Below are 26108 nucleotides of genomic sequence, written 5' to 3' on the forward strand. Positions count from 1 at the left end.
TTTTTTTGATATGTTTTTGTATCCGATTTGCCAGAATTTTATTAAGGATTTTTGCATCTAGGTTCATTAGAGATATTGGTCTGTAGTTTTCTTTCTTTGAAGTGTCTTTGTCTGGTTTAGGAATCAGGGTGATGTTGGCCTCGTGAATTTGGAAGTTCTCTCTCTTTTTCTATTTCCTGATATAGCTTGAAAAGTATTGGTATTAGTTCCTCTTTAAAGGTTTTGTAAAACTCTGCTGTATACCCATCCAGTCCTGGGCTTTTCTTAGTTGGTAGTCTTTTGATGGTTTCTTCTATTTCCTCAATTGAAATTGGTCTGTTTAGGTTGTCTATATCCTCCTGACTCAGTCAGATTTTAGAGGGAATGCCCAGGCAACTAACTTTTCAAGTGAACTTAGTAAACCACTTTCTTATAACAAGAAAGCACTCAGACTCAATAAAATAAATAGCTTCTAAACAGAAACATTTCTTCAAAAAAAATCATGAAGGTCAATGCAGTTTCTTAATAATTAGAGAGTAGAAGCATTTATTATAAATACTTAACAACAAAGGACAGCTATTTTTGTTTTTACCTTGTTCCATTCTCTTCATTAGCTGTATCTGATCGACTGTTTTCTTCAAAATCTTGCATTTGTCTGGTTTTACACTCAAGCTGTCAATGTCACTGATGTTGGCAGACAGTAACTCAGCTAGTTCTTCTAAATATTTATTTTCTTGCTCCCTGCGCCTCTTTTCAGTGCTGTAACACAAAGAAAACCAGTTAGCATATATTTATATCATGTTATTTCTTTCTCTGATCAAGTACTTAATGTTTGCATATTTAGAGAAGTCCTTTTTATTGAAAATATAAAACCATATTTTAGAAAGCAATTTAAATTCACATCTAAAAAACAGACATTACAAAAACCATAGTGCAGAAAATGAATGAAATAAAGTGAATAAAAGCTGTTAACAGATGTATTCTCCAATGAATATCTGTAAATAACAAATGATTACTAGATATTAGAAGGACCGAGATAGTAAATTTACTAGTTGCACTTGGAACTACTTCACATTCTAGATAACCCCTTGAAATAGAAAAATCTGAATTTTCAAATAACTTTGTTATAAATTAAGCAGGGCAGACTATGCTAGAGAGCTCAAATGAACTATAATTAGAAATCTGATAAATTCTTGATTCTTATTCTGATTAGACCATTATTTGGTCCTCATCAAAAAGAAAAAGGCATTTATTTCAAAGTAAAATTTTAAAAAATACAGATAATGGTACAGAGAATATACACAGCTTTGTCCTAATAGAAAAAAGTTATCAACTTATATGTTCTCATCAATATAATAAGAAGACTCAAATTCATCTTAAAGCAAAATATAAGAACAAAGAATAACATGCATATAGCCAGTGCTTTGCAAAACACTGAAATGAATGTACTGAAAGGTTATTATTCTTTTTTGTTTTTTAGTCTTGACTGGTTTATTTATCGAAATCATCAGACAACTTGCAACAATCAAGCAACAATCAAATTCATTTAGTTGCATATAAAAGTGGTAGAAAAGAAAAGGGAAAGATCAGTTGCTAAAAACCTCATAATTGAAAATAATTAAAATATCATTTACTTAATCATAATTTAAGATATTTTAAAAGCAATAGTATTTATATAACACAGTGAGTTAAAAAGAACCAAATCCACTATCTACTTTATTTGCCTACATAAAACAAAATACTACAAAATGGTACATATCCCAAAACAAAATCAAATTTTAAAACTATACTAAATCATGTTTTCTTTGTCTTTTAAATCTTTCACTAATGAGGAATTATTCCCAGTTTGTTTAATAATACTTTATTAATTAATTTTATAATAACTCTATCAAACTAATAAATAACTATTTCCACAGCAAGATATTTTGACAAACTTCACACCACAGTACTGAAAGCAAAGCATAAATAAGGACCATACATTTTGATATGTACAAGGTTTTAGCTCTGCAACCTGATAATATTTTGAGGACATGTGATTTTACTTTAGAGGAAATACCATGGAAATGGAAGAGAGATCAGTGGAGTGAGAGGTAGGTACTGAGGTGGAAGGAGAAGGGATGGGAAAAGGGAAAAACATTAGAATGAATCTGACCAAATTTTCCTATGTACACATATGAATATACCATAGAGAATCTCACCTTTATGTACATTCACAAGGCACTGATTAAAAAAAACTATAAATAAATAGAAGAAAGATCAGTAGAGAAAAGGGAATAGGAAAAGGGTTGGGGAAAGGAAAGGGGAAAGTACTCAGGACTAAATGACAGCAAATTCTATTCCATGCTTGTATAATTATGCTAAAATGAACCCTAACACTATGTATAACTAGACTGAATTAATAAAAGAAACACTTATGTATAAAATTGGAGGTCTGTATGGGGATGTTTGCCTCAGTGTTGGTTGTAAGCAAACATTTGTAACAAACAATTTGCTTATCTCTCAGGAATGTCTATCTGTAGAGAAATGGATTTTTTCAAATATGATGTATTCATGCAATACAAACCAATTAAAAGTTACTAAGACTCAATAAATCTATGTATATTTAAATCTCAAGATCCATGCTGAAAAAAGTATATTATGGAAGATTATATATAGTATTATACAACTTATATAAATTTAATAAACATCCTATATTGTTCACAGATAACTATGTGTATATATAATGAGTAAATAGAATGGAGGAATTATAGACAAATTAATTTCATTGTTAATATTTTATTTAAATAAGATTATACAAATATGATAAAATAGTAACAAGATACTAATGACACAACAAAATATTATCAACTATATGTAACTAAACATACTTACTCTATTCTTTTATATTTTTAAAATTTTTCCTCAAATAAAAAATTAAATGTAAAAGACAATAGAAATGTACTATTCCTAGGTTTCTCTTTATGAAGAACTGGCTTTATATATAAACATAAAGAACAGCATTAATTAGATAAGATACATATGGATGGTAACTTGCTATTAACCTTATTCCTAGTACTTGGACATTTATTTGTTCTAAAAGTACTTAGGGTATTGTCTTTCTGTAAGAACTCTCTCAATAGATTAAGAGAAACGGTCACTTTTCTTTTATTATCCTTGAGCCCTGGTATTCTTCTACAAAACACTTTCTTTTCCTTCCTGGAGAAAAAAAAAAGATGTAACCAATGACATCTCTGCAGCATTAGCTCCAGAACAAGTGGCTAAGGGTGATTTTGCTTAACCTGTATCCAGGGGATATCTGGCAATGTTTCCAGACATTTTTGGCTATCACAAATAAGCTGCTATTTGCATTTAGTGTGTAGAAGCAGAGATCCTACTAAGTATCGTACAATATATAGGATAGCATTCCCCCCCCCCAAGAAAAAAAGAATTATCTGGCTCAAAATGTCAATAGTGTGGAGGTTGAGAAAACTTACTCTAGGTTCTAGAAGATGAATGGAATAAAATCCTCACTCTTCCCACGTAGAAAGCTACTCTTTTAATCTGATTGAGTTCCTTCTTTATCTGGTGTTTGTTAGGACTCCTTAGCAATAAGTTTCTTTTAGCTTTTTTAAGGCTAAAATATTTAGCTCACAAATAACTCCATAAATAATCATTTTAAATTCCTGATATCATAATAATATATTTCTTAGTTCCCAGGATATAATTTATTTATTCACTTGACAAATATTTACCATGTCCTTACCACATATATAAACCACACATTATGCTAGGAACTGAGCATACAGTGGTAAGCAAGAACAGGTAAGTACTAGTTGGGCGTGGTGGCACACATCTGTAATTCTAGTAACTTGGGAGACTTAAGGCAGAAGGATCTTGAGTTTAAGGCCAGCCTTGGCAAGTTTGTGAGATATTGCTTCAGAATAAAAATAAAAAGGGCAGGGGATATATCTCAGTGGCAGACAGCCCTTGGGTTCAATCCCCAGTACTGGGTTGGGGGGAAGAACAAATAAGGTGCTTAATCAAATAGTAGTTTAAAGTCTAAGGGAGAAGACAATTCATGAAATAATCATATCACTAGTTAAAAAAACAATCTATAATTATGGACCAGAGCCATTAAAAAAAAACAAAAATGACGTGTGTGAAACAGACACGTGAATGAGGGAAGAGAAGACTCTCTTTAAGAAAGTAATAACTAAACTGGCATCTGAATGATGCATAAGTGTTAATTCTAGGAAATAAAGAGGAAGCAAAATGGATTGAGGGAGGGAGAAGCATGTGCAAAGACCTGGCAGGAGGAAGAAAATGTAGTGAGTATATAGGATGCAAAGAAGGCCATGAAACTTGGAGCGGACAAAACACAAGCTCCAAAGTGGCAGTGAAAACAATAAAGACACTCTGCCAAAAATAGAAGAGTGCTCCTACCTTGATGCCAGTGTGTCACATGGCGATCCTTTTCTCTTATGTGAGTCTGGGTTAGCAGGGTCGGATGAACTGTCCCCAAGGCCACTCATGTTGAAAAACTTCACACCTAAAAAGGAAGGATAAGAGTAATAAATCTATCTTATGACCTTTCCAAGCACATAACGGGAGGGGAAGCCCCTGTGTTTCTAAACATAGCCCAAATGTCTAAGCGTTTGTAGTGTCTCAATGAATAGATGACTACAACATCAAAAAGGCATCAGCATCTATACAAAACCACAAGGGCCATCAGCTACTCGTTGTTCCTACTTTTTTCCCCCTAAAATCTATAAAATGAAATTAAGAATCCCTTATAAAGTTACTGTGATCAATTAGGATTAAAATATTATTAGAATAATTAAGTAGATACTAAGTATTTCTTACATAGCAAAAAAATCACTTTCATGTGTAAATGTAAAAACTGAATAATAATACTCAGTTTTGTATTTGTTACTCAGACCCTACATCGCAAAAGAATTGAAAACAACTTTACTTAAGATTTTATATTAATAGAAAAATAAATAATACATATATAATTAACATTAAAGTGATAAATGAGGTTTGAATTTTGAATGTACTTTCCACTTTGAATTCCATAATCCTAACCTTGTGTTTATGTAGTTAGGTGACGAAGATCAAATGTTTAGTCTATGTTAGGATCTTGGTATAGATGCCAGAGAACACAAAGTCATTCCCCCAGCATGCCAGCCAGGTCTCTCACATGTTGTGCCAGTTAGTGACTATGCTTAAACATCCCTTCTGATCTGTCCCTCATCAACCACTGCTCTCTGTATCATTCCTAATGAAATTCACGCTTTCTCTGGCCTTACAATCATCATGACATTTTGGATTTTATGAGTGCCCAACAACACACCATACCATTCTCTTTTACTCCATCCACCCTCATAAAAACAGAAAATTCTTGTTAAATGGAAAAACTTGTAGCTTTTCCTTAAATTTTAAGTTATGAAATAACAACAACACTGTATGTTGGCAGTCATGCTGAGAATGTTTATTATAAAGAATGCTGAAACCTGGGGCTGAGGTTGTGGCTCAGTGATAGAGCACTTGCCTAGCATGTGTGAGACACTGGGTTTGATTTTCGGCGCCACATAAAAATAAACAAATAAAATAAAGTTCCATTGACAACTTAAAAAAAAAAAAAAGAATGTTGAAACCTATGAGGATCTCTCACTTGGCTTTAATTAATATATCTCAGGAATTCTTTTCTGTACTCCTAAAACTCACTCACTTCTAGCTCTTTTCTGAAGATCTTTCTTGGTGTACCAATAATTCCTAAAATTTTAATCATGAAATTATTTTGTGCAACCCAAAGGAACATTTCCAATTTCTCCACGTTAAAAGTATAGTTTGGGGCTGGGGATATGGCTCAAGCGGTAGTGCACTCGCCTGGCATGCATGCGGCCCGGGTTCGATCCTCAGCACCACATACAAACAAAAGATGTTGTGTCTGCCGAGAACTAAAAAATAAATATTAAAAATAAACTCTCTCTCTCTCTCTCTCCTTAAAAAAAATTAAAAAAACACTTTAAAAAAAAAGTATAGTTTGTAAAAATGTCCAATCCTGAAGATTACAATCTCATAATGTTTTTATTCTTCTTTCTCTTTTACTCCTCATTTCTAATCAGTATCTATATACTGCCAATTCTTCCTTAACAAGAGACTTTAGATCATCTCCTTCTTAAATCTCAGATACAGTTTTGATCCTAGTTTGGAACCAAATTATTTCATTCTAAGATCAATGTAAGATCCTTTTATCTTGTTTTCAATTATACTCATTATTACCTCTTTTTAGGGGGTGTGCTACTGGGGGTTGAACCTAGGGGTGCTCCATCACTGAGTTACATCCTAGCCCTTTTCACAAGGACTCACTGAAAAGATAAAATGTAAAAAAGATTTGAAGGAGGTAAAGGACAGAGCCATGAGACTGATATCTAGGAAGGGTGCTCCTGGCAGGGAAAGAAAAAGAGCCTTAACAAAGAACACAACTGCCTTTGAGAAACTTGAAAGAGGTGAGTGTGGCTAGAATTGGGGAATGGGAGAGTAGGGGATGGGGTCAGCAGGATAATGGAAGGCTACAACATGGAAGGCTTTAGAAAAGATGTAAAAAGACCTGACAATGATCGTTTTAGCTTCCATTCTGAAACACAAACACAAATTGAGAATGATCAGCTAAGTGATTTATTACTGGAACTAATAAAATAGAAACCATTTTTCCTGTGGAGACTCCTAGAAGCATAAATTAATATGAACCAAATATCACAGAAGATGCCAATTACTTCATTTTCACATTTGAGTAAAATGTAAATATTATAAAATTTATTAATATAAAATGAAATTATGCAGCATTTTCATAAGGAAGTATCAATGTCAAACTTTTCAACAAAGTAGAAATAAAAAAGAGAAGAAAATTATAAATAAGGAAGATGAAAGATATGACTTCACAGCTTTGCCTTCACCTCAAAGGAAAGAGTTTGCTGACTCCTGCTTCATGCTCAGGTGCCAGTTTTGTTTCCTTACCATCTTTTCTGTCTCCTTACCATCTTTTCTGTCTCCAATGAAATTGTCATATCCCACCTGGAATTCTACTTATTTTCAAAATCACTCCTGGACCAGGAAAAGTGGCACACCTGTAATCCTAGTGATTTGGGAGGCTGAGGCAGAAGGACCCCAAACTCAAAACCAGCCTGGGCCACTTAGTGAAACCCTATCTCAAACTAAAAAATGAAAAAAGTGCTGAGAATATAGCTTAGTAGTAAAGCACCCCTGGCTTCAATCCCCAGTCCAAAAATCCAAAACAAAATATAATTCCTGGACATGTATTTCATATTACAATGTGCTTATAAGCTTAAATAAGCTGTAAATCCTTTGTCTTCAAAGGCAATTACTAGATCTCACTATATATTTAATAACATAATTCCTAAAATGTATAGAAGTTCAATAAATAAGTGATGGATTAAAAGTGATTAAGCTATTTTACTAATACTTAAAAAGATTTTTTTTCAATACTGAGGATTGAACCCAGGGGTGCTCTACCACTAGGTTATACCTCCAGCACCTCTCCTCCCTTCTTTTGGAAACAGGGTCTCACTAACTTGCAGAGGCTGGCTTTGATCCTCCTGTCTCAGCCTCTGGAGTTGCTGGGATTACAGGCACATGCCACTGTGCCCAGCTACTTTTTAAAAGATGTTTAAAGAATATTTAAGAGTTTAATGGTTAAATATTTTCTAGAACCTTTTACAAAGGCTTTCAAATTCTTTCCTGTAATTGAGAAGCATGAGTTTTCTTGAAATCTTTTATCCCCTACTTTCAACAGAATAAAGAAAAACAAAAAGCAAAACAAAACTACCTTCTTGATCTAGAAATTGGAAAAGATCTCTTCTAATTTTGAAAACCTAAATAACTACTGTTTTGGAGAAACAACCTGTAATATTTTACAGTATTATAGAAATACAAAACCATGTTGCAGTTATATAATCAAAATAATCCAATCTTACAGACTGGATAATTTTGAGTAAAAAATAAATCTTGATCTAACACAAGATTCCCACACTACGTTACCCTAAGACTACTAAACTAGCTGGAATTTCACATCTGCTAAATTTATCTGAGATTCTGGGGCTAAGGAGAGAACAGACAACAATTTAACAGCACCCAGATGGGCTAGTCTACCAAAATAAGAATCAATAGTCAAAAGGCCCCAGGAGAGCCACCAACAATATGCTGATGGTCTGATTCCAATATTAACTGTTTTCTATCTACAAAACACAATAAATAGGTCAATGCAAAACCTCTGATGAAGAAAAATCGTTAGAGCTATTATATTTGTATAGAATCTTTTAAAAGAGGTAAGGTTTCTAAGTTAAAAAAACCCTACTCATTTAAAAATTATACCCAATCTCATACAATCTCTACAGAGTAGTCTTAGGAACTAGAAATTGCATATACCTCTGTTTCTGTTCAAATGTACTAGGCTAAACCAAATTGATAGGGGCTGAAGAAACAGAACAGTGCTTTTTAATTAGGTTCAGTTAAAATTTTCTAGCTGGGCATGGTAGCACACACCTGTAATTCTAGCTCCTCTGGAAGCTGAGGCACAAGGGTCACAAATGGTGGGCAGCCTGGGCAACTTAGCAAGACCCTGTCTCAAAATAAAAAATGAAAAAGGGCTGGTATGCAGCTCATTGGTAGAGTGCTTTCCTAGCATGCACAAGGCCCTGGATCCAGTTCTCAGTACTGGGCTGGGGTTGGGGGGTCTGCATAAGAAATTTGTCATTCATCTTTTAGATTTAACTGAGAACTGCCAAATTAGAAAAAAATCAGTAACAATTAGTTAATAAACAACTCTAATAATATACTTTAAAATGCTTGTCTGGCAATATATCATCTTATGATGAGAGACACATTGAGAGCTCAATCTTCCCATGCTGATGAGATGTATGAATAACTCATAATAAATAGAAAACTCAGAGAGGGGCATGGTGTAATTAATGATGGTGGAATGTGATGATCATTATTATCCAAAATACAGGTATGAAGACACAAATTGGTATAAATATACTATGTATACAACCAGAGATATGAAAAATTGTGCTCTATATGTGTAATAAGAATTGCAATGCATTCCGCTGTCATATATAAATAAAAATAAAATAAAATAAAAAATAGAAATCTCCTGTACTACATAGTTTCTACAAAGGTACTTAGGATTCTTTAGAAAAAATTTCAATGATGACTAAAATCATTCTCATGTAGTAAGACAGGATGGGGAATTTAGGATGTTCATCATTCTTTTAGTGGTTGAATAACTTTCCATTGTTTGCAGAGACCATATTTTGTTTATCTGTTCACCAGCTGATGGGAATTTAAGTTGTTTCTATTTTGGGGGTATTATCAATAATGTGAATATGGACACTTATACATAAGTTTTTGTATGAATAGTTTTCAATTCTCTTGGGTATATTAGGTTATATTTCATATGTAACTCTAATTTTTTGAGGAACTGTCAAACTGTTTTCCATAGTGGCTGTACTACCTTAAATTCTCACCAATACAAGAGGGTTTCAATTTTCCACATCCTTGACAAAAATAGTTATTTCCCTCTTCATTTAAAAAAAATTATAGCCACCCTAGAGGGTGTGAAATAGTGTTTCATGGTGTTGATTTACATGTCTTTAATTGCTAAATAAAACTGAGCATCTTTTCATGTACTTATTGGCCATTTGTATATTGTACTTGGAGAAATGTCAATTCAGGTATTTAGAGTTTTTTTAATAAAGTCTATTCTATATATTTAAGATATCCAACATGATATTAAAAGATAAAACATAGTAAAAAGATGACTATAGTGAAGCAAATTAACATATCAATTATATTACATAATTACCCATTTTTCCCCACTGTGGCAACAGCAATTATCACCTAGTCATTTAGTAAACAATACCTTATAATTAGCCAATTTCTTCATGTTGTATATTAGATCTTTAGACTTCTTATCCTACATATCTGGCCATCTCTAGATCCTCTGGCCTATATCTCCCCTTTCCCTGACACTTCCCTTAGTAATCACTATTTTATTTTATTTGTATTTGTGACTTTTTTTTAAACTTTTTTCAGATTCTACATATAAACAAGATCATGCCATATTTTTCTTTCTGTGTCTGACTTATTTCACTTAGCATGAACTCCAGGACCATCCAGGTTGTGGAAAATGGCAGCATCTCCTTCTTTTTAGGGCTGAATAATATTTCATCATCTAAATACGAGTTTCTTTATCCCACTATCTACTGACAGACACCTAGATTATTTGCAAATCTTGGTTACTGTGACTAATACTGCAGTGAACATGGAGTGCAGATATCTTTATGAGGTGGTAATTTCATTTCCTTTGGGTATATACCTAGAAGGAGAACTGCTAGGTTACAAGGTAATTTTGATTTTAATTTTTTTGCAACCCCACAATAATAGCACCAATATATATTACTATCAACAGTGTACAAGGGTTCCCTTTTCCCCTTACCCTCACCAAGAGCTGTTATCTAGTCTTTTTGATACCAGCAATCCTATCAGGCATGAGGTGATATCTCATAGTGGTTTTGATTTGCATTTTCTCGATGATTAGTGATGTTGAGCACCTTTTCATATACCTGATGGCCATTTTAATGTTTTGGAGAAAATGTCTATTCAGCTCCTTTGCCCATCTGTTAAGCTGGGTTACACGTTTTCTTGTTACTGTATTCTATGTTTCTGAATTAAGTTATATTTTTTTTAATTGTTGAGTTATAAACACTCTTTATATTTGGGTTAACAGACCACTATCAGATATATGCCTTAAAAGTATTTTCTCCCATTCTGTGTACTGTCTTTTTACTTTCTTTATAGTGTCCTTTGATGAGAAAAAGGTTTTAAATTTTGATGGAATCCAACTTAACTACTTTTTTCTTACTTACATGTGTCACCTTCCTCAAGGACAGTTTCTACTGATTGCCAGAAACCAAATTTCAGATGGTGGTTAACTCTGACCCAGAGAAGAGCTCCTGCCCCCAGAAGGCTCTGCCACAAATGGTCTGCCAAAATCTTAACCATTAAGGCCAAGTATAAAAAACACACAGGCAGGGTAGAGCTTATTGATAGGCATAAATTTAGCATGTGCAAGGCCCTGGGTTAATCCCTAACAATAAGAAGTAAATAAAATAAAAAGTTAAAAAAGTAAAGGTATAGAAATGGATTTAAAGCAATGAGTTCCTAAAAATAAAAATATCCATCTAATCTTTTTAATTTTATAAAATCTTTTAATCTTATTAATATTATAAAATCTTAAAGTGCTGTGGTAAAAGAAAATCCTGTGTAAAGTCTCTTGAAATTTCTTATGCTAATATTAAAGACATTATCAAGGTTTAAAAATATGTAATGTTTGAAATAATGTACTTAGTTTATTTGTTTACCACTTAAAGCTTATTCTAGAGATTAAAAACAATATATTCTTTCTTTGCATCAACTGTTATTTCTTTTTTTCTTGGAGGTGCTAGGGATCAAACTCAGGGCTTCCTGTATGCTAGGCAAGTGCTCTACCACTGAGCTATCCCCACAGCCCTTATATTATTCTTTTTTTTAGTTGTAGGTGGACATTATACCTTTTATTTTTTATTTATTCATATGTGGTGCCGAGGATCGAACCCAGCACCTCACACGCACAAGGCGTGCGCTTTACCGGTGAACCACAACCCTAGTCCCACCTTATATTATTCTTTACATTTAGAAAAAAATAAATATAAAAGTTTATTTTTTGGTATTATTGAAAGGAAACCACACACACACACACACACACACACACATACTATACATCCAGATGTAAAACTTTAGAACTCAAGAATTATAAGTTTATAAACTTTGGAGAAAAAAATTAACATTTGTAAAGGCAGAATTTTTGCTTTTGATGAACAGTGCATTAATATCTTAAAGAAAATCACATAGGGAATAATTGGTTTTATATTATAATGTATCTTAAAAGATAAGCTGGGATTAAGTGTATACTTTATTTATTTACACATGATTTTTAAGTAAACATTGAAAAGATTCTCTATTTATGTTTGAGAACCTTGTAAATATCACCCAATGTTTTAAGATATGGAATGTCCAATGTTTTGAAAGATTCCTACTGGATCTGTTGAAAAAGCATATGGATAAAGAGCCAAAAGCAAAAATAGAGAGGGGGGGGGGAGGGAGGGAGAGAGAGAGACTGTATTACTAGCTTCTTAATCTATTAGATATGTGACTGTGGTTCAGTTACATAACTTAAAGCACAAATTGTGGAACCAGATTACCTAAGATTGATTTCTGCCTTTACCACATAGGATGTTGGGCAGATTTAGCAACCTTTCTGTGATTCACATTCCTCATCTCTAAAATGGATTTTAATGACAACTATGTCATATTTTGTAAGTGAATAAGTTAGTAGAGTTTATGACTAAATGAATTAATATATGATAAGTATTTAGAATAACAATTGTTACATGGTAAATCCTATGTGGTAGAATTGTCATCATCATCAGATTAGAGTTTATTTATTAGTAACATGAAACTGTTGAAATGGAGATAATTCTTCATAGGGCAGTTGTGAGGAATAGGTTAATTAATATATATAAAACACAAAGCAAATGCTCAATATATATTATATTATCATATCCTTTAGTTAAATGCATATTAATAGGTCTGCATATGTACTTGTGACCTTTTCTTATTTTGTTTCTCTCAAATTCTTTGTTACTACTGCCTTCATACTGCAGAAATAAGACACGGTAGGATAGACATGTTTGCATAGCCTAAGTGACCTATAGTCAGAAATGTTTGGGAAAACATCATGGTCTAATTGGCTTTAGGCATTCGCATAGATCAGGGCTAAAGGAAAGCTGGAAGTTGACTGACAAGATTACTGCAGACCTTAACCTCAATTTTGCCAGTTTTTTCATGCATTCACTTTTTGTATGTCTTTGTTTATAATTATATGACATTTTAACACATGTACAGATTCATATACAGTCATGTGCCACATGACAACATTTGGTCCATGATGGGCTACGTATATGGTGGTGGTACCATGATATCACTTAGAGGCATCATACCCATCTTAGTTTGTGCATGTACACTCTATAACATTTCACAAAAGGACACAATCGCCTAATGATGCAATTCTTGGAATATATCCCTGCTGTTAAGCAACACATGACTGTAACTATACCACAGTCAAGATCCAGAACTGTTCAGTCACCATAGAAATTTCCTCTTGATGTTTATAATCACATCTTTTTTGGGGGGTGGCGTGGGTACTGGGGATTTAACTCTGGAGTACTCAACCACTGAGCTCTATTTTGGATTTTATTTAGAGACAGGGTCTCAGAGTTGCTTAGTGCCTCACCATTGCTGAGGCTGGCTTTGAACTCATGATCCTCTTTGTCTCAGCCTCCCAAGCCACTAGGATTATAGGCGTGCACCACTGTACCCGACTATAATCACATCCTTCCTCCCAATTTCTTCAATCTCTGGCAACCACTTAACTGTTCTTTATTTTTGTAACTTTGTCACTTTAAGAACGTTACGTAAATTGAGTCATACAGTATAGAATGTTTTCAGATTGGTTCCTTTTACTCAATGTCCTTGAGATCCATCCACTTTGTTGTATATATCAATTGACATAGAAGAAGCACCTGACAAAATTTAGCACCCACTCATGACAAAACTTCCAGTAAGCTAAGAATTCAAAGTAATTTTTTCAATTTGATAAGGGTGATCGATGAAAAACCTATAGCTAATGTTTTATTTAATGTTGAAATATCACAAGTTCTCCTAATACTGAGAACATGGTAAGAATATTCACTCTCACCACATCTACTCATCACTATATTAAATGTATCGGAGGTCCTAATCAGTACAGTAAGGCAAAAAAAGGAAATAAAAGGAACTTTTATTTAAAAAATGATTTTTATATAGAATTTTAAGGAATATGAAAAACAATTATTAGAATTAATAAGTGAATTGGCAAGGTGAATAGAACAAGTAAATTTGACAAGGTGAATTCACAAAATGAATATGAAAAACCTATTGGTAATATACAATTGCAGTAAAAAATTGGAAAATAAAATTAATTTAATTTAATTTATAATAGCACCAAAAATATAAAATACCAAGAAATTTAACAAGAGACATAGGGGACCAGTACACTGAAAATGACAAAACTTTGCTGAAAGAAACTGGAAGACCAAAAAAAAAAAAGTGGTTTTTAATACATTCCAGAGTATTTAGAAGAAGACTGAATAGTGGGCAGGGATTTGTTTACCTCTGTGGCACAGGGCTTGTCTAGTATGTACAAGGTCCTGGGTTTAATGCCTACCACTGGGTGGGGGGAGACTGAACAGTGTTAAGATGTCAATTTTTCCCCAAATTAATTCACATACTCAGAAACAAAAAGATTTACTTTATAAATATACAATGTATTATCCTATCACTAAGTATAAAATTATTTTTGTTTCACAATACATTTGTAATGGATTTTTTAATGTGGCTCTTGCTTTTGATATAAAGACTATGTTTTGTCTAAGTCAGTGATTTTCCCCAGTGGAGAATTCCATACTACAGTGAATTAGTTAATGTTAGAAAACCGAATGATCTATCACCTGGACCCCAAAGTACTTACCTCTTATTGTCTCTCTAAATTGAACCAAGAATGCTGGGCAATCACTGAGATACATCCCCAGCCCTTTTATATTTTAATTTTTATTTGGAGACAGGTTTTGCTAAATTTCCCAGGCTGTCCTCAAATTTGAGATCCTCCTGCTTCAGCCACCCAAGCAGCTGGGTTTAAAAGGGTCCACCATTATGTAAGGCTTAAATTGAGGGTTTTGTTTTTTTTTAAAGTGTTTTTTCTTGTCTTCACTTAAAATTTATACTTCCAAAACTCAAACTTGGATTTGTTGTTCTTCCTATTGGTCAAAAAAGGGATTGACAAGTTAGCTCAACCTACACTGTATTTAGTTGTATTGTTCTTACCATTTATGCCTAAATTATTTGCATTTGCAATAAACATAGTGCCTTAAGGTATTTCTTGGCAGCTAATATTCCTGATTGCCACTATATATGTTCTTTCATCTGTGAATTATTTTATCTTTGAATTTTTCCTAGGCAAATCTATGTAAAAATTGATATTAATTAACTATGGCAAAGATAGCATTGTTTATCTTAGTCATCTGCAAACCCAGGTTCTGACATTATTTGATTTCCAAGGAAGAGCATCCCCCAAATCATGTGTGTATTTCATCCTTCATGTAAACTCCTTGACAAATAATGTCTTTTGTATAAAATCTGAGAGTTTTTATGGATACTTTTTCCAAACCAAGCAGTAACTGAAGCCAGATGAATTCCTCCTAAGATTCAGAGTCTCCATAACAGCTTGCTCATGCTGATGCACTAACAGATAAACATTCAAGGGAACAGGGGAACCATGCTGAAGGGGGTAGGGGGGGCTAAGCACAGTCATTTAGGGACTACATGAAAGCAGAAAAGTACAAGACAAATCCACATTCAAAAATGACCCATAAACAAGGAGATGTGAAAAATATGGAAACCAAGAGTTAGGTCACACACAGAATCAAAGAAGACAGGAAGAATATGATAGGATAGGGAGAAAGAATAATGCTGACCATCTGATGTTTTAAAAATGAAATCAGTAAGCTGATTATTATAAATATATATCTCTATGGCAATTATTATGTAAGTACCTGTGCTATCTAGAGTTCAATATTTTAAAAGTTTTCCCTCACTCTTTTCTTCAGTAAATTCAGAGTAGGAGACCTGTAAAGATGGAACAAACCCTAACAGACCTCCACAGTTACTAGGCTGCCTGGAGACTTCCAATTCCTAGTTCTAATATTTGCTTTCTATCTTCATTATTTGCTTCCAGTGCTAAACTGGCATATTATCTGGCTAATGCAGCACTTGAATTCTTGCTTAAAAGTCAGATGAGGAGGCAAAGTGATAGAGCACCCACAAAGCACCAAACACAAAGTAAAAAGGAAACTTATGAACACTCTGGCTTTGAAATCAGGCAAAGGAGAAGGACCAGAATTTAAAAATATAAAGAGAAATTGAATAAATAAATACCTATGGATCAACTCTCCAGAATTAACCTAAACATTTTTATATATTATATTTGTTTTTAAAAAATAAATCTTCACTGGGAAAGCTAAAGTCTCTATAAACACACAGCCCCACCCTGTTCCTCCCCCCTTTCCCTGAGACTTAATCATATGTGATGTATGTCAACTTTTTATATCATTTTTAAACATATCTAATTTGTAAATAATACACATTAATAATTTATTTAAAAATATTTGTATTTGAAAAAGTATGTATTTTATATAAATATATATGTGTGTATATACATACTTATATATACATCACACATATCTGAATTTTGCTGATTTCATGCATTTTAGAGACAGAGAGAGATGCTGAGATATGTGGGGGGTATGTGCTGTATTCTGTTCATATGTGTATGTGAATATAGCATATCTTAGTCATTCTTAAATTTAGGTTGTAAATTTTTATTATTACAAACACAAGTAATGTTTCAATGAATGCTCTTGTTCATATCTTTATATATACAAGTACAGAATTTCTCATGGGAATATACATAAGTGAAATTTCTGGGTTATAATATTTATACATCTTCAATTCTATCTGCCATTTGTCAAATTACTCACCAAAATAATTGTTTCACAATTTCACTGGAGTGTATCAGAGAACTGTTTTCCTATATTCCAATACTAATGATTCTTGCATTCAGCATGACATTTATGTTAAAAGAGATGAAAAACTAAAAGAATCTAAAAAAAAAAAACCACAACCTAATTCTTCCTTCCCACCCCCAGCAGTGGGGATTCACCCATGCTGGGCAAGAGCTCTACACTAAGCTACATCCCCAGCTCAAAAAAAATTCTTGATACAATTTTTTTTCAGTGCTTTAAAAAAAAAAAATGGGCAAATCCATGAGTGATTTTAGAAGAACATGATTGTGTTATGTTTGAAAAATATGAAAACTGTTGTTCTGTGGCCAAAGAATAAGATCCAAGGGAAATCTGGCTGAGAAATAAAATCTGGATACCTTTTAGAAAGTAGTAAGAATTCTACCAATGAACCAGTAATACACAGAATCTCAACCCCAGACAAACTTGACATGTGCAATCAGATATATGATGATGAGGGCTGGGGTTGTGGCTCAGTGGTAGAGCACTTGCCTGGCATGTGTGAGGCACTGGGTTCAATCCTCAGCACCACATATAAATAAAATACAGGTATTGTGTCCATCTACAACTAAAAAAAAATTTAAAAAAAAAGTAATGTTAGGAAAATAAACAATATTTTTAAGTGACTTAAAACAGTATCTGGCACATGGTGAACACTGTGGAAGTATCTGATTAATAAACTTCAATCAATTAAGTTTAATTTTTATTGTACTTGGCAGCCACTTTTTTAATAAATGATGGAAGCTATCACATTTTCCCTTAAATTTTGCATGACTTGAGTATCACTTTAATTATCCATTATATCCTCCTGTTTCAGGTAGTACATATTTAGGAGATTTTATGTACCTTCACACATTTTGTTTGTTTGTTTTTAATTCTCATTCTTCTTCTAGGGAGATACGAATGCTTAAATTCTCAGTTTTAAAGATAAAGTAAAAAAATGTACAGTAAGAAACCTATTCAGAATACTTTGATGTACCTAAATTTTTAGAAAAGACAGGGTGCAAGGAGGTTGGGGATGTATCTCAATGGCAGAGTTCTTACCTAGCATGCACAAGATCCTGGGTTTGATCCCTAGTACTGGGGTGAGGGTGGAGGGTCAGACATGGTGGCACAACCTTGTAAATTCCAGTGACTTAAACAGGTTGAGGAAGGAGGATTGTAAGTTCAAGGCCAGCCTCACTGCAAAACCCTGTCTCAAAATAAAAAATTAAAAGGGCTGGTTATGTAGCTCAGTGGCAAAGCGTCCCTGGGTTCAAATGCCAGGACCATAATAAATAAATAAATATTTTCTAAAAAGATAGGTTGTGAGCTTACAGCTAATATTGTCTATTTACTAGTCTGTGTATCAACTATTAAAACTAAAACACTAATGATTCTTGCATTCACCATGACATTTAAAAGAAATAAACAGTGAAAAGTCCAGACTAATGAATTTCAATATTAATAATTCTGGATGGAATAAAAGCACATTTATTTTATTTTATTTTTAGTTTTTGCAGTGCTGGGAACAGAAGCCAGGGCATCATGCATGCTAGACAAGCACTCCACTACTGAGCTACATCCCCAGCCCTATAAATACATTTATTTTGGAGATAAATTATTCTCGAGAGACTATTCCTACTATTTTTATACTCTATTTAAGCTCCACACCTGCATGACTATGCCTTTTTATTATGTTTCAAATGAATCTCTCTCATTTTCCATTCCCCTTTTCCTCTACTCTTCCACATCCAAAAAAGCACCCACTTAATTGCTGCCACCTTGAAATCCTTTCTACTCTCACACCTATATCTTCAAACACCAAGCACATCTATTTCCTAAATAAATAAAATAAATAATTCATTGCACATAAATCTGATATCCTACTTCTGCTTACACCCCTTCTATAGGGATTTTACCTCACTTATGATAAAATTCAAAATTCACTACAAAGACATTATCCCTAAAGTATACTATGATTTAGCCACACTGGGTCTTTCCTCGGTTCTTCCAGTTCCCCAATCTTTCCCCCCTCCTTTCAAGGCCTTTGCTATAATATATTCTCTGTTGTAAATATTCTCTCATACCTTCACTTATCAATTTGTTACCAATCATTCAATGCAATTCCTACCAATTGTGCCTCTCTTACCCCAGTAATCTAAATTAGTTCTCTACTACACTTTCATAGGACTTTCTCCCTTTTCTTCATTATTCACTATGTACATATTTATTGGGTGATTATGTATTTACTGCCTATTTTCCTTACTCAACTGTAAGCTTCCAAGTGGACATTTTTAATCTGGCACAGAGCAGGCATACATTTTTAAAAAATAATCTGTTGAATTGATGAATTTGCTGAAATTTGACAATGCTATTGTTAAAAGTTCAAAAAGAATGAGGATCATTAAAGTGGTCAAAGGACAGTACAAATCTCTTTATACAAATTAAAGATTAGTAACAATGGCATGGGGTGGAGGGGGATATACTAAGTTACTAATAAAAGGGAGTAGGCATAAATTTTGAGATAAAAACAAAAGGAAGAAGGAAAACTGAAACAAGTTAGTTAAAACCTGGAGGAAGACCATTTCTGTAGCATCATTGTGCAATATAATCTTTTAGTTTTCCCCACAAGGTAAAAGAAAACATGGAGTGTTAAATAGTCCATACTCGAGAGCTAAGAATTAAACCTACTATCTAAATTTCAAGTATTTCATTTTTTTCTAAAGAACAACTCTATTAAAACTAGACAGCACCTGTTTAGGACTATCAAAACCATGCTGTTCTAATCTCCAAAACACTATAGCAGGATGTTCAATAGCATTTTTCCCATTTTAGGTTATTTTTGTTAGAAGATGGAACTCCTTTAAAAGCTAAAACAAAGAAAAGATTACATGATTTTAGGTACTAACATATACTTTATCAGATGAATGTACTATCATTATTTGCTATATATAGGTTCTATCTACTCTACCCCATTTATTGATGGGAAATCTTTCTTGCCTTACCTGATTTACATAGAAGGACCTTTCTGTACCTCTTAAGAGAAGCACAGAATACTCACTAAAGTAAATTTTAAATTATTTGTAACTTTTTTGGTGGAAGGGGTACTAGGGATTAAAAGGGGGCACTCCACCATTAAGGTATATCCTATCCCTTTTTATTTTTTATTTTCAGACATTCTAAGTTGCCAGTCATGGCCTCAAACTTGTGATCCTCCTGCCTCAGCCTAGAAATATAGGTGTATACCACCAACACTGGCTATATCTATTTCATTTTATATTTCAAAATTACAAATTATCTTTTAAAATAGAGTAGTGACCAGCGTATGTGCTTAGAGGTTTTAATGAGTAATTAAACTTTTTAAAATGCAAAATTATGATCATGTAATAAGATGTGTTAATTTATGGCCTCGCTTAGTTATCACTTTCTATATGGTGACATGCAGAATCTCCCAATGGTGGGAAGAGAAATGATAAACAAAGGTCTGGTCCTATGAATTCAAAACACAGATGGCAAACACTAGGGAGGTACTTTTAAATCAAATGATAAAACATATTATTTTTATTTCTTTTATTTGGTATTTATCATTTTTTGCAACAGGTAGTGTTACTCAATCCTCAAATATTTAAGAACTCAATATGTGGTAGGCACTGTATCAAATACTGGGGATATAGTAATGAATAAGACAAAGTCCCTACCATCCTTAAACTTTTTTGTCCCCCTCAGGAAAACAAAATTGTGTAATTTTAGATAGAGAATGAGTAGGAGAACTAAATTAGATTGCATGATTAAGAGGAGTTGATAGGTAAGAATAACACTTGAACTGACACCACATATAAAATCTTTTTTATGGGCTGGGGGCTGTGCTGGGGATTGTTCCCTGAGCCAAAAATCCAACCCTAAAATAAAATATTAATTCCAAAATTATTTCATAGTGCATGTGTAATAAAAATGCATCAAAATTCTAATACTCTTTCACCAATCTTGAACTGCAAGTTTAAAGCACTTCAGCAGTGTGTCTGATTCCTGTTCCTGGTCTGCCTTCATAATGTCACACCCCTAGTCATCATTCAAACATGCTTTCCTATAGCTTTACATAAAATCCACACTCCTGCTACCTAACATTCAGGGTCTTCTACTAACACATCCTGTAATCACAGACCTTAAGTATACATGAGAAAAAAGTAACCAAATTAAATGGAGAAAAATAAATACACCATTATAATTGAAGACTATAAAGTTTATCTCAGCAATTCATAGAACTAGATCCCTCAGAAATAAAAATCACTAATGACTTAGGAGAACTGAACAATATTATCAAACATCTTGTTCTATGACTATGTCCATGACTATAGTACAATTTTTTTCAAGTGCATGTGGTGGTACTTTCACCAAGAAAGATTATATGTGGATGAATCCAATTTAAAAGGATTAAACTCATCCCAGATGTGCTGAATACAACTGAAGTTAAACAGCAGTAACAATAAGACATTTAGAAAAAAATCCCAATTCCAAATGTTTAAAATTAACTTACTTCTTGATAATTCATGAAGAAAAAAGAATAATCTGAAAAAGTTTCAATAAAATGATAATAAAAAATAAAAAAGCCTACAAAGTTTGTGGAACACTGTGAAAGAAGTGCATACAGGGCAGATAAAATTAAAATGCTTGTTTTAGGAGAAAACAGGTTTTCCAAGTTTCCATCTTAAGAAGCTAGAAACAAAAGTACAGTTAAACCAAAAGGAAGTAAAAGGAAGATAACAATCTAAAAGCACAAATCAATGAAGAGTAAAGCAATACAGAAAACTGATAAATTAAAAATTAGCTCCTTGAAAAGATAAACAAAATTTATAACTCTCCAGTTAGAATGTCCATTATCAGAATTTTACTTTTCCTTCAACCTTGTCTGAAAGCAACACAGCAGACACCCTTAAGTCTTCAGCCATAAACGGTATTCATCCCCCACTGCCAGCTTCCTAATTTTCTACACTAGGGGCCATGAAATTATGGTTTAGTTCATTCCCAATCTAAATAGGATCCACCACCTGTTTTTGTGTGGCCTTATGAGCTAACAATGATTTTTGCATTTTTTTTAAATGATTGAAAAAAATCAAAATAGTATTTCATGCTACAAGAAAATTATATGAAATGCAACTTTAACATCCATAAATCAAGTTTTTGTTAGAATACAATCATATGCCTTTGTTTATTATCTATGGCTGCTTTTGCATGATACCAGAGGAGTTGAGCAATGCCTACTATTTTTTTTGTGTGTGGTAATTTTCTTAATTTGTTCTTATTAGTTATACATGATAGTAGAATATATTTTGACATTATACATATAGAGTATAACTTCCCATTCTTCTGGTTGTATATGATATGGAATTACAATGGTCATGTATTCATATATGCATATAGGAAAATAATGTCCGATTCATTCTACTGTCTTTCCTATTCCCATTCCCCCTCCCTTCCCTTCATTCCCTTTTGTCTAATCCAAAGTACTTCTATTCCCTCCTCCCCCCAACCCTTATTGTGAGTTAGCATCCGAATACCAGACAGAATATTTGGCCTTCGGTTTGGGGAACTGAATGCCTACTATTTTTACCACTTGATCCTTTACAGAAAAAGTTTGCCAACCCCTGCTCTACTTCACACATGCTGGTTAAACTCTCTACCACTGAATTATGTCCCAGCCTCTAAAAATGTTTTTTCCTTGGTTAGCAGTAACTTCCTTATGTTAGGAACCTATCATCCATCAATAAAACATCTAGAAGTATTTGATCAAGAAAACCAGCCCTCTCCTTTGAATTAAAGACCAAAGGGATGGGGGAGGACAGACGCATAAAATCAATTGAGAATTGAATGTGCATAAATTTGAAACCTTTTTATTAAAGCAGAGAAACTGTCTACTTTCAAAAAATAGGTTTTTCTGATTATTAAAAAAAAAACTTCTTGCTTTATCAATCAAGAATAGGAAATATAAAAATTTGCCCAACAGTCTCTTCTTTCCCCTAAATCAATAGTTAGTGATTTGTTTTGTTTTGTTTTGTTTTGTTTTGTTTAAGAATCATTTTAGGGCTGGGGCTTTATTAGCTCTATGGCAGAGCACTTGTCTGGCATGTGTGAGGCACTGGGTTCAATCCTTAGCACCACAAAAAAATTAAAAAATAAAATAAAGGCATTCTGTCCATCTATAACTACAATTTTTTTTTTTTTTTAAAGAATCCCTTGGGCTGGGGCTGGGGCTGAGGCTCAGTGGTAGAATGCTCGCCTGGTACACATGAGAGACTGGGATTGATCCTCAGCACCACATAAAAAATAAAAATAAAGATACTGTGTCCACTTACATCTAAAACAAAACAAAACAAATACATATTTATTAAAAAAAAAAAAAAGAGTCCCTTTAGGGCTAGGGACATGGCTCAGTGGTAGAGTGCTCGCCTAGCATATGCAAGGCCCTTGGTTTGATCCCTAAGGCTGCCAACATACACACACAGAATCCCTTTATGCTTTTAAAAATTACTGATTATCTGAAAAGGCTTAATTTACATGGGTTATCAATATTTATTGTATTGTTAAACTGATGCATTTTTAGAATATTTAATAGCCTCTTAAAATTCTTTTTGTTTTTCTTTACTCCATAGTATTAAAGAAGACAATAACCAAGAATACCATTGGGTACCTCCATTACTTTTGCACTATCAGTGCAATGTCTATGCATTGAAAAAGGCATATAACATCACAGTATTTTTAATAAAGCAATTTTGATGTTCTGGACCTCACAAAAGGTCTTTGTGACCCTCTGAATAATGTTGCTCCCAAATTCATATAGTGAAGCTCTAGTCCCAAATTCCCAAATTATGATAGTTCAAGTTATGATTTTTTGACTTTAGGACAATACAAAAGTATCCACATTCAGAATACACTGTACTTCAAATTTTGATCTTTTCCAGAACTAGCAATATGTGGTACAATACTTGCTGAGCTGCTGGGCAGCCATGTAATCACACAAGGGGAAATAACCAATACTCCATAGTGCAGTGTGTTGCCAGCATTTTTTGGATATTGTGTGTTTTTGCATCCTATCATGTCTACAAAATACTCATCCGTACGTGCAGAGAGTATGTGAGATATTCGACACTTCATTAAAAAAAATAGGCCTGACTGTAGGCTAATGTAAGTGTTTTGAACATGTTTAAGCTAGGCTGTGATGTTTGGTAGGTTAGGTGTTCTATAATAAATAAAAAATGCATTTATTTGCCATGGGTTTATTGGGATGTAACCCCATCAGAAACCGAGGAGCATCAGTATTTGGAGACAGGACCCTTGAGGAAATAACAAACATTAAGCGAAGTCATAAGTGTGGGGCCCAAATCCAATAGGAGTGATGTCCATATAAGATAGAGGATCAACAGCACCTTGATCTTGGATTTTTGACTTCTAGACCTGTAAGAAAATTAATGTTTATTGTTTAAGCTTCCTAGTCTGTGGTGCTCTGCTATGGCAGCCTAAGCAAACTAATATGATTTCCAAGGTTCTATACATCATACTATGAGAATTTTTGCTCTAGACAGATACCTCTTTCTTTGCTGTAAAGGAAGACAGAAAAGATCCTTTCAAAGATAAAGAGATCTGGAGCACAGAAAAAGAAAATAAGATAATACCCAGGAACACTGAGAAGATGAATCCCCTGATAAAAAGGAAAAAGAAAGTTGAATATGTAATCCATATAAGCTGGGCTCTCTTACCCATCTATACCTGGGTTCCTCCATGCCACATGAGACTCTTCCGTGAAGTCTATAACGGTATGCTCATACCCTTAGTAGCTCACTTTTCTGAGTTTTTACCTCTAAGTCCTTTTAACCATTTTCTGCCATTTTCATTTGTATAACCTTATAGAATCTGGTTACAGAGATTTGAGGTAAACATTCTTCCAAATTAAAGTCAATTTTCTCTTTGAATTTTCAGATGTATTCCAAGGAACTACACCCTACTGTTTGTCCTTGGCTCCTTCTCAATATTCTTGCAATGCCTGATAAATATGGATATAACTGGTAAAGGTAGACATTCAGCTCAGTCTTCATCCCTTTGGATTTCTGTGCCCACACACATGATACACTAATACACATGAACATGCACACTCTCTTTCCTTGGTGAAATACCAATGTTCTACATTTGATTTAATTATAAAATTAATGAATATCTTACATATGATATCTCAAGAAGTTCAACCTACTAAGAAAGAAGAGAGCATAAAGCAAAGAATCATGAAAAAAAGGTGTAATTCTGACCATGTAACAATGAAATAATCCTATAATGAAAAACAATCCTATAATCCTACAAATGACTAAATTAATATTCAAAATCCCACCTCAAAATGGCAGAGAGTAAAAATAAACAATACATAAAAGAGAATATGCAAATGGACAATAAAAATGAAAATATATCCAACCTAATTAATACCTATTGAATTAATTAAAATTAAAGCAAGGTAATTTCTATCTATCAGATTGGCAAAAGATTAAAAAGACTGACACAATCCATTGGTAAAGGTCTAGGAAATATGCAATGTTCCACATCACTGTTTGGAATGTATATTAGTACAGCTTTCTGTAATTACCAAAACAATTAAAATATACAACATCCTCTGGGAATCTGTCTTCATCATATAATCTAAAGTGCAAAGACACCTGAGTATAGAGCAGGAGTTTTTAAATGGGTGCCATATGGCCCCTCAGAGAACATTTGGTAATATCTGGAGAGACTGTTGGTTGTCACATCTTAAGGTGCAGAGTGCTACTGATGTCTCATGGGTAGAGGCCAGAGATGCAGCTGACTAATGTATAATGCACAGAACATCCCCTACAACAGTTATCCTACTCAAAATGTCCAGTGTTGAGGCTGAGAAACCATGGTGTGTGGGAGGATCAGTAGCTTTTACCACTGTGGTTACAACTGTAGCTTCCCAATCGATGACAATAAATTCTTTTTAAGGTCAAATTTCTGTATATTGATGATTATTTAACTAGCAGGTGGTGACAACGTGCACTAAAAGGTCAAACTGCTGTACTGCTCTCCCTCTCTTATGTTCATCATACATTTTGTTCAATATGGAGGTTGATGCAGACTGATTTCCTGGGAGTGACAGAACATTTTCCACTCACATATTATTGTGTTAAAACCACATCGGGGGCTGGGGCTGTAGCTCAGTGGTAAAGCACTTGCTTGCATGTGTGAGCCACGGGATTTGATCCTTAGCACCACATAAAAATAAACAAAGATACTGTGTGTTTGTGTTTAAAAACAAAAACAAACAAACAAAAAAACAACCACATGGGGACTACCAGTACCAACAGTACTTCATGCACC

The 26108-nt window shown here is 33.6% G+C and overlaps 1 protein-coding gene across 8 annotated transcripts in view; it reads right to left on the bottom strand.

Moving 5' to 3' along the window:
* Positions 1-26108, bottom strand: part of Ncoa1 (nuclear receptor coactivator 1) — a 193551-nt gene that overhangs the window by 106067 nt on the left and 61376 nt on the right. For 7 of the 8 annotated variants that reach the window (XM_048804735.1, XM_015479918.2, XM_048804734.1 and 4 more), the window contains exons 2-3: positions 4402-4507; positions 572-738 (exon numbers count right to left, since the gene is read on the bottom strand). In XM_048804735.1, coding sequence (XP_048660692.1) covers positions 572-738; positions 4402-4507 — 273 coding nt within the window. Of the gene's footprint in view, positions 1-571; positions 739-4401; positions 4508-17798; positions 17941-26108 lie in introns of those variants that run through there. The other variant, XM_048804733.1, reaches the window with a different exon arrangement.

Source organism: Marmota marmota, unplaced genomic scaffold, assembly GCF_001458135.2.
Source record: "Marmota marmota marmota unplaced genomic scaffold, marMar, whole genome shotgun sequence".
Taxonomy (NCBI): Eukaryota; Metazoa; Chordata; class Mammalia; order Rodentia; family Sciuridae; genus Marmota; species Marmota marmota.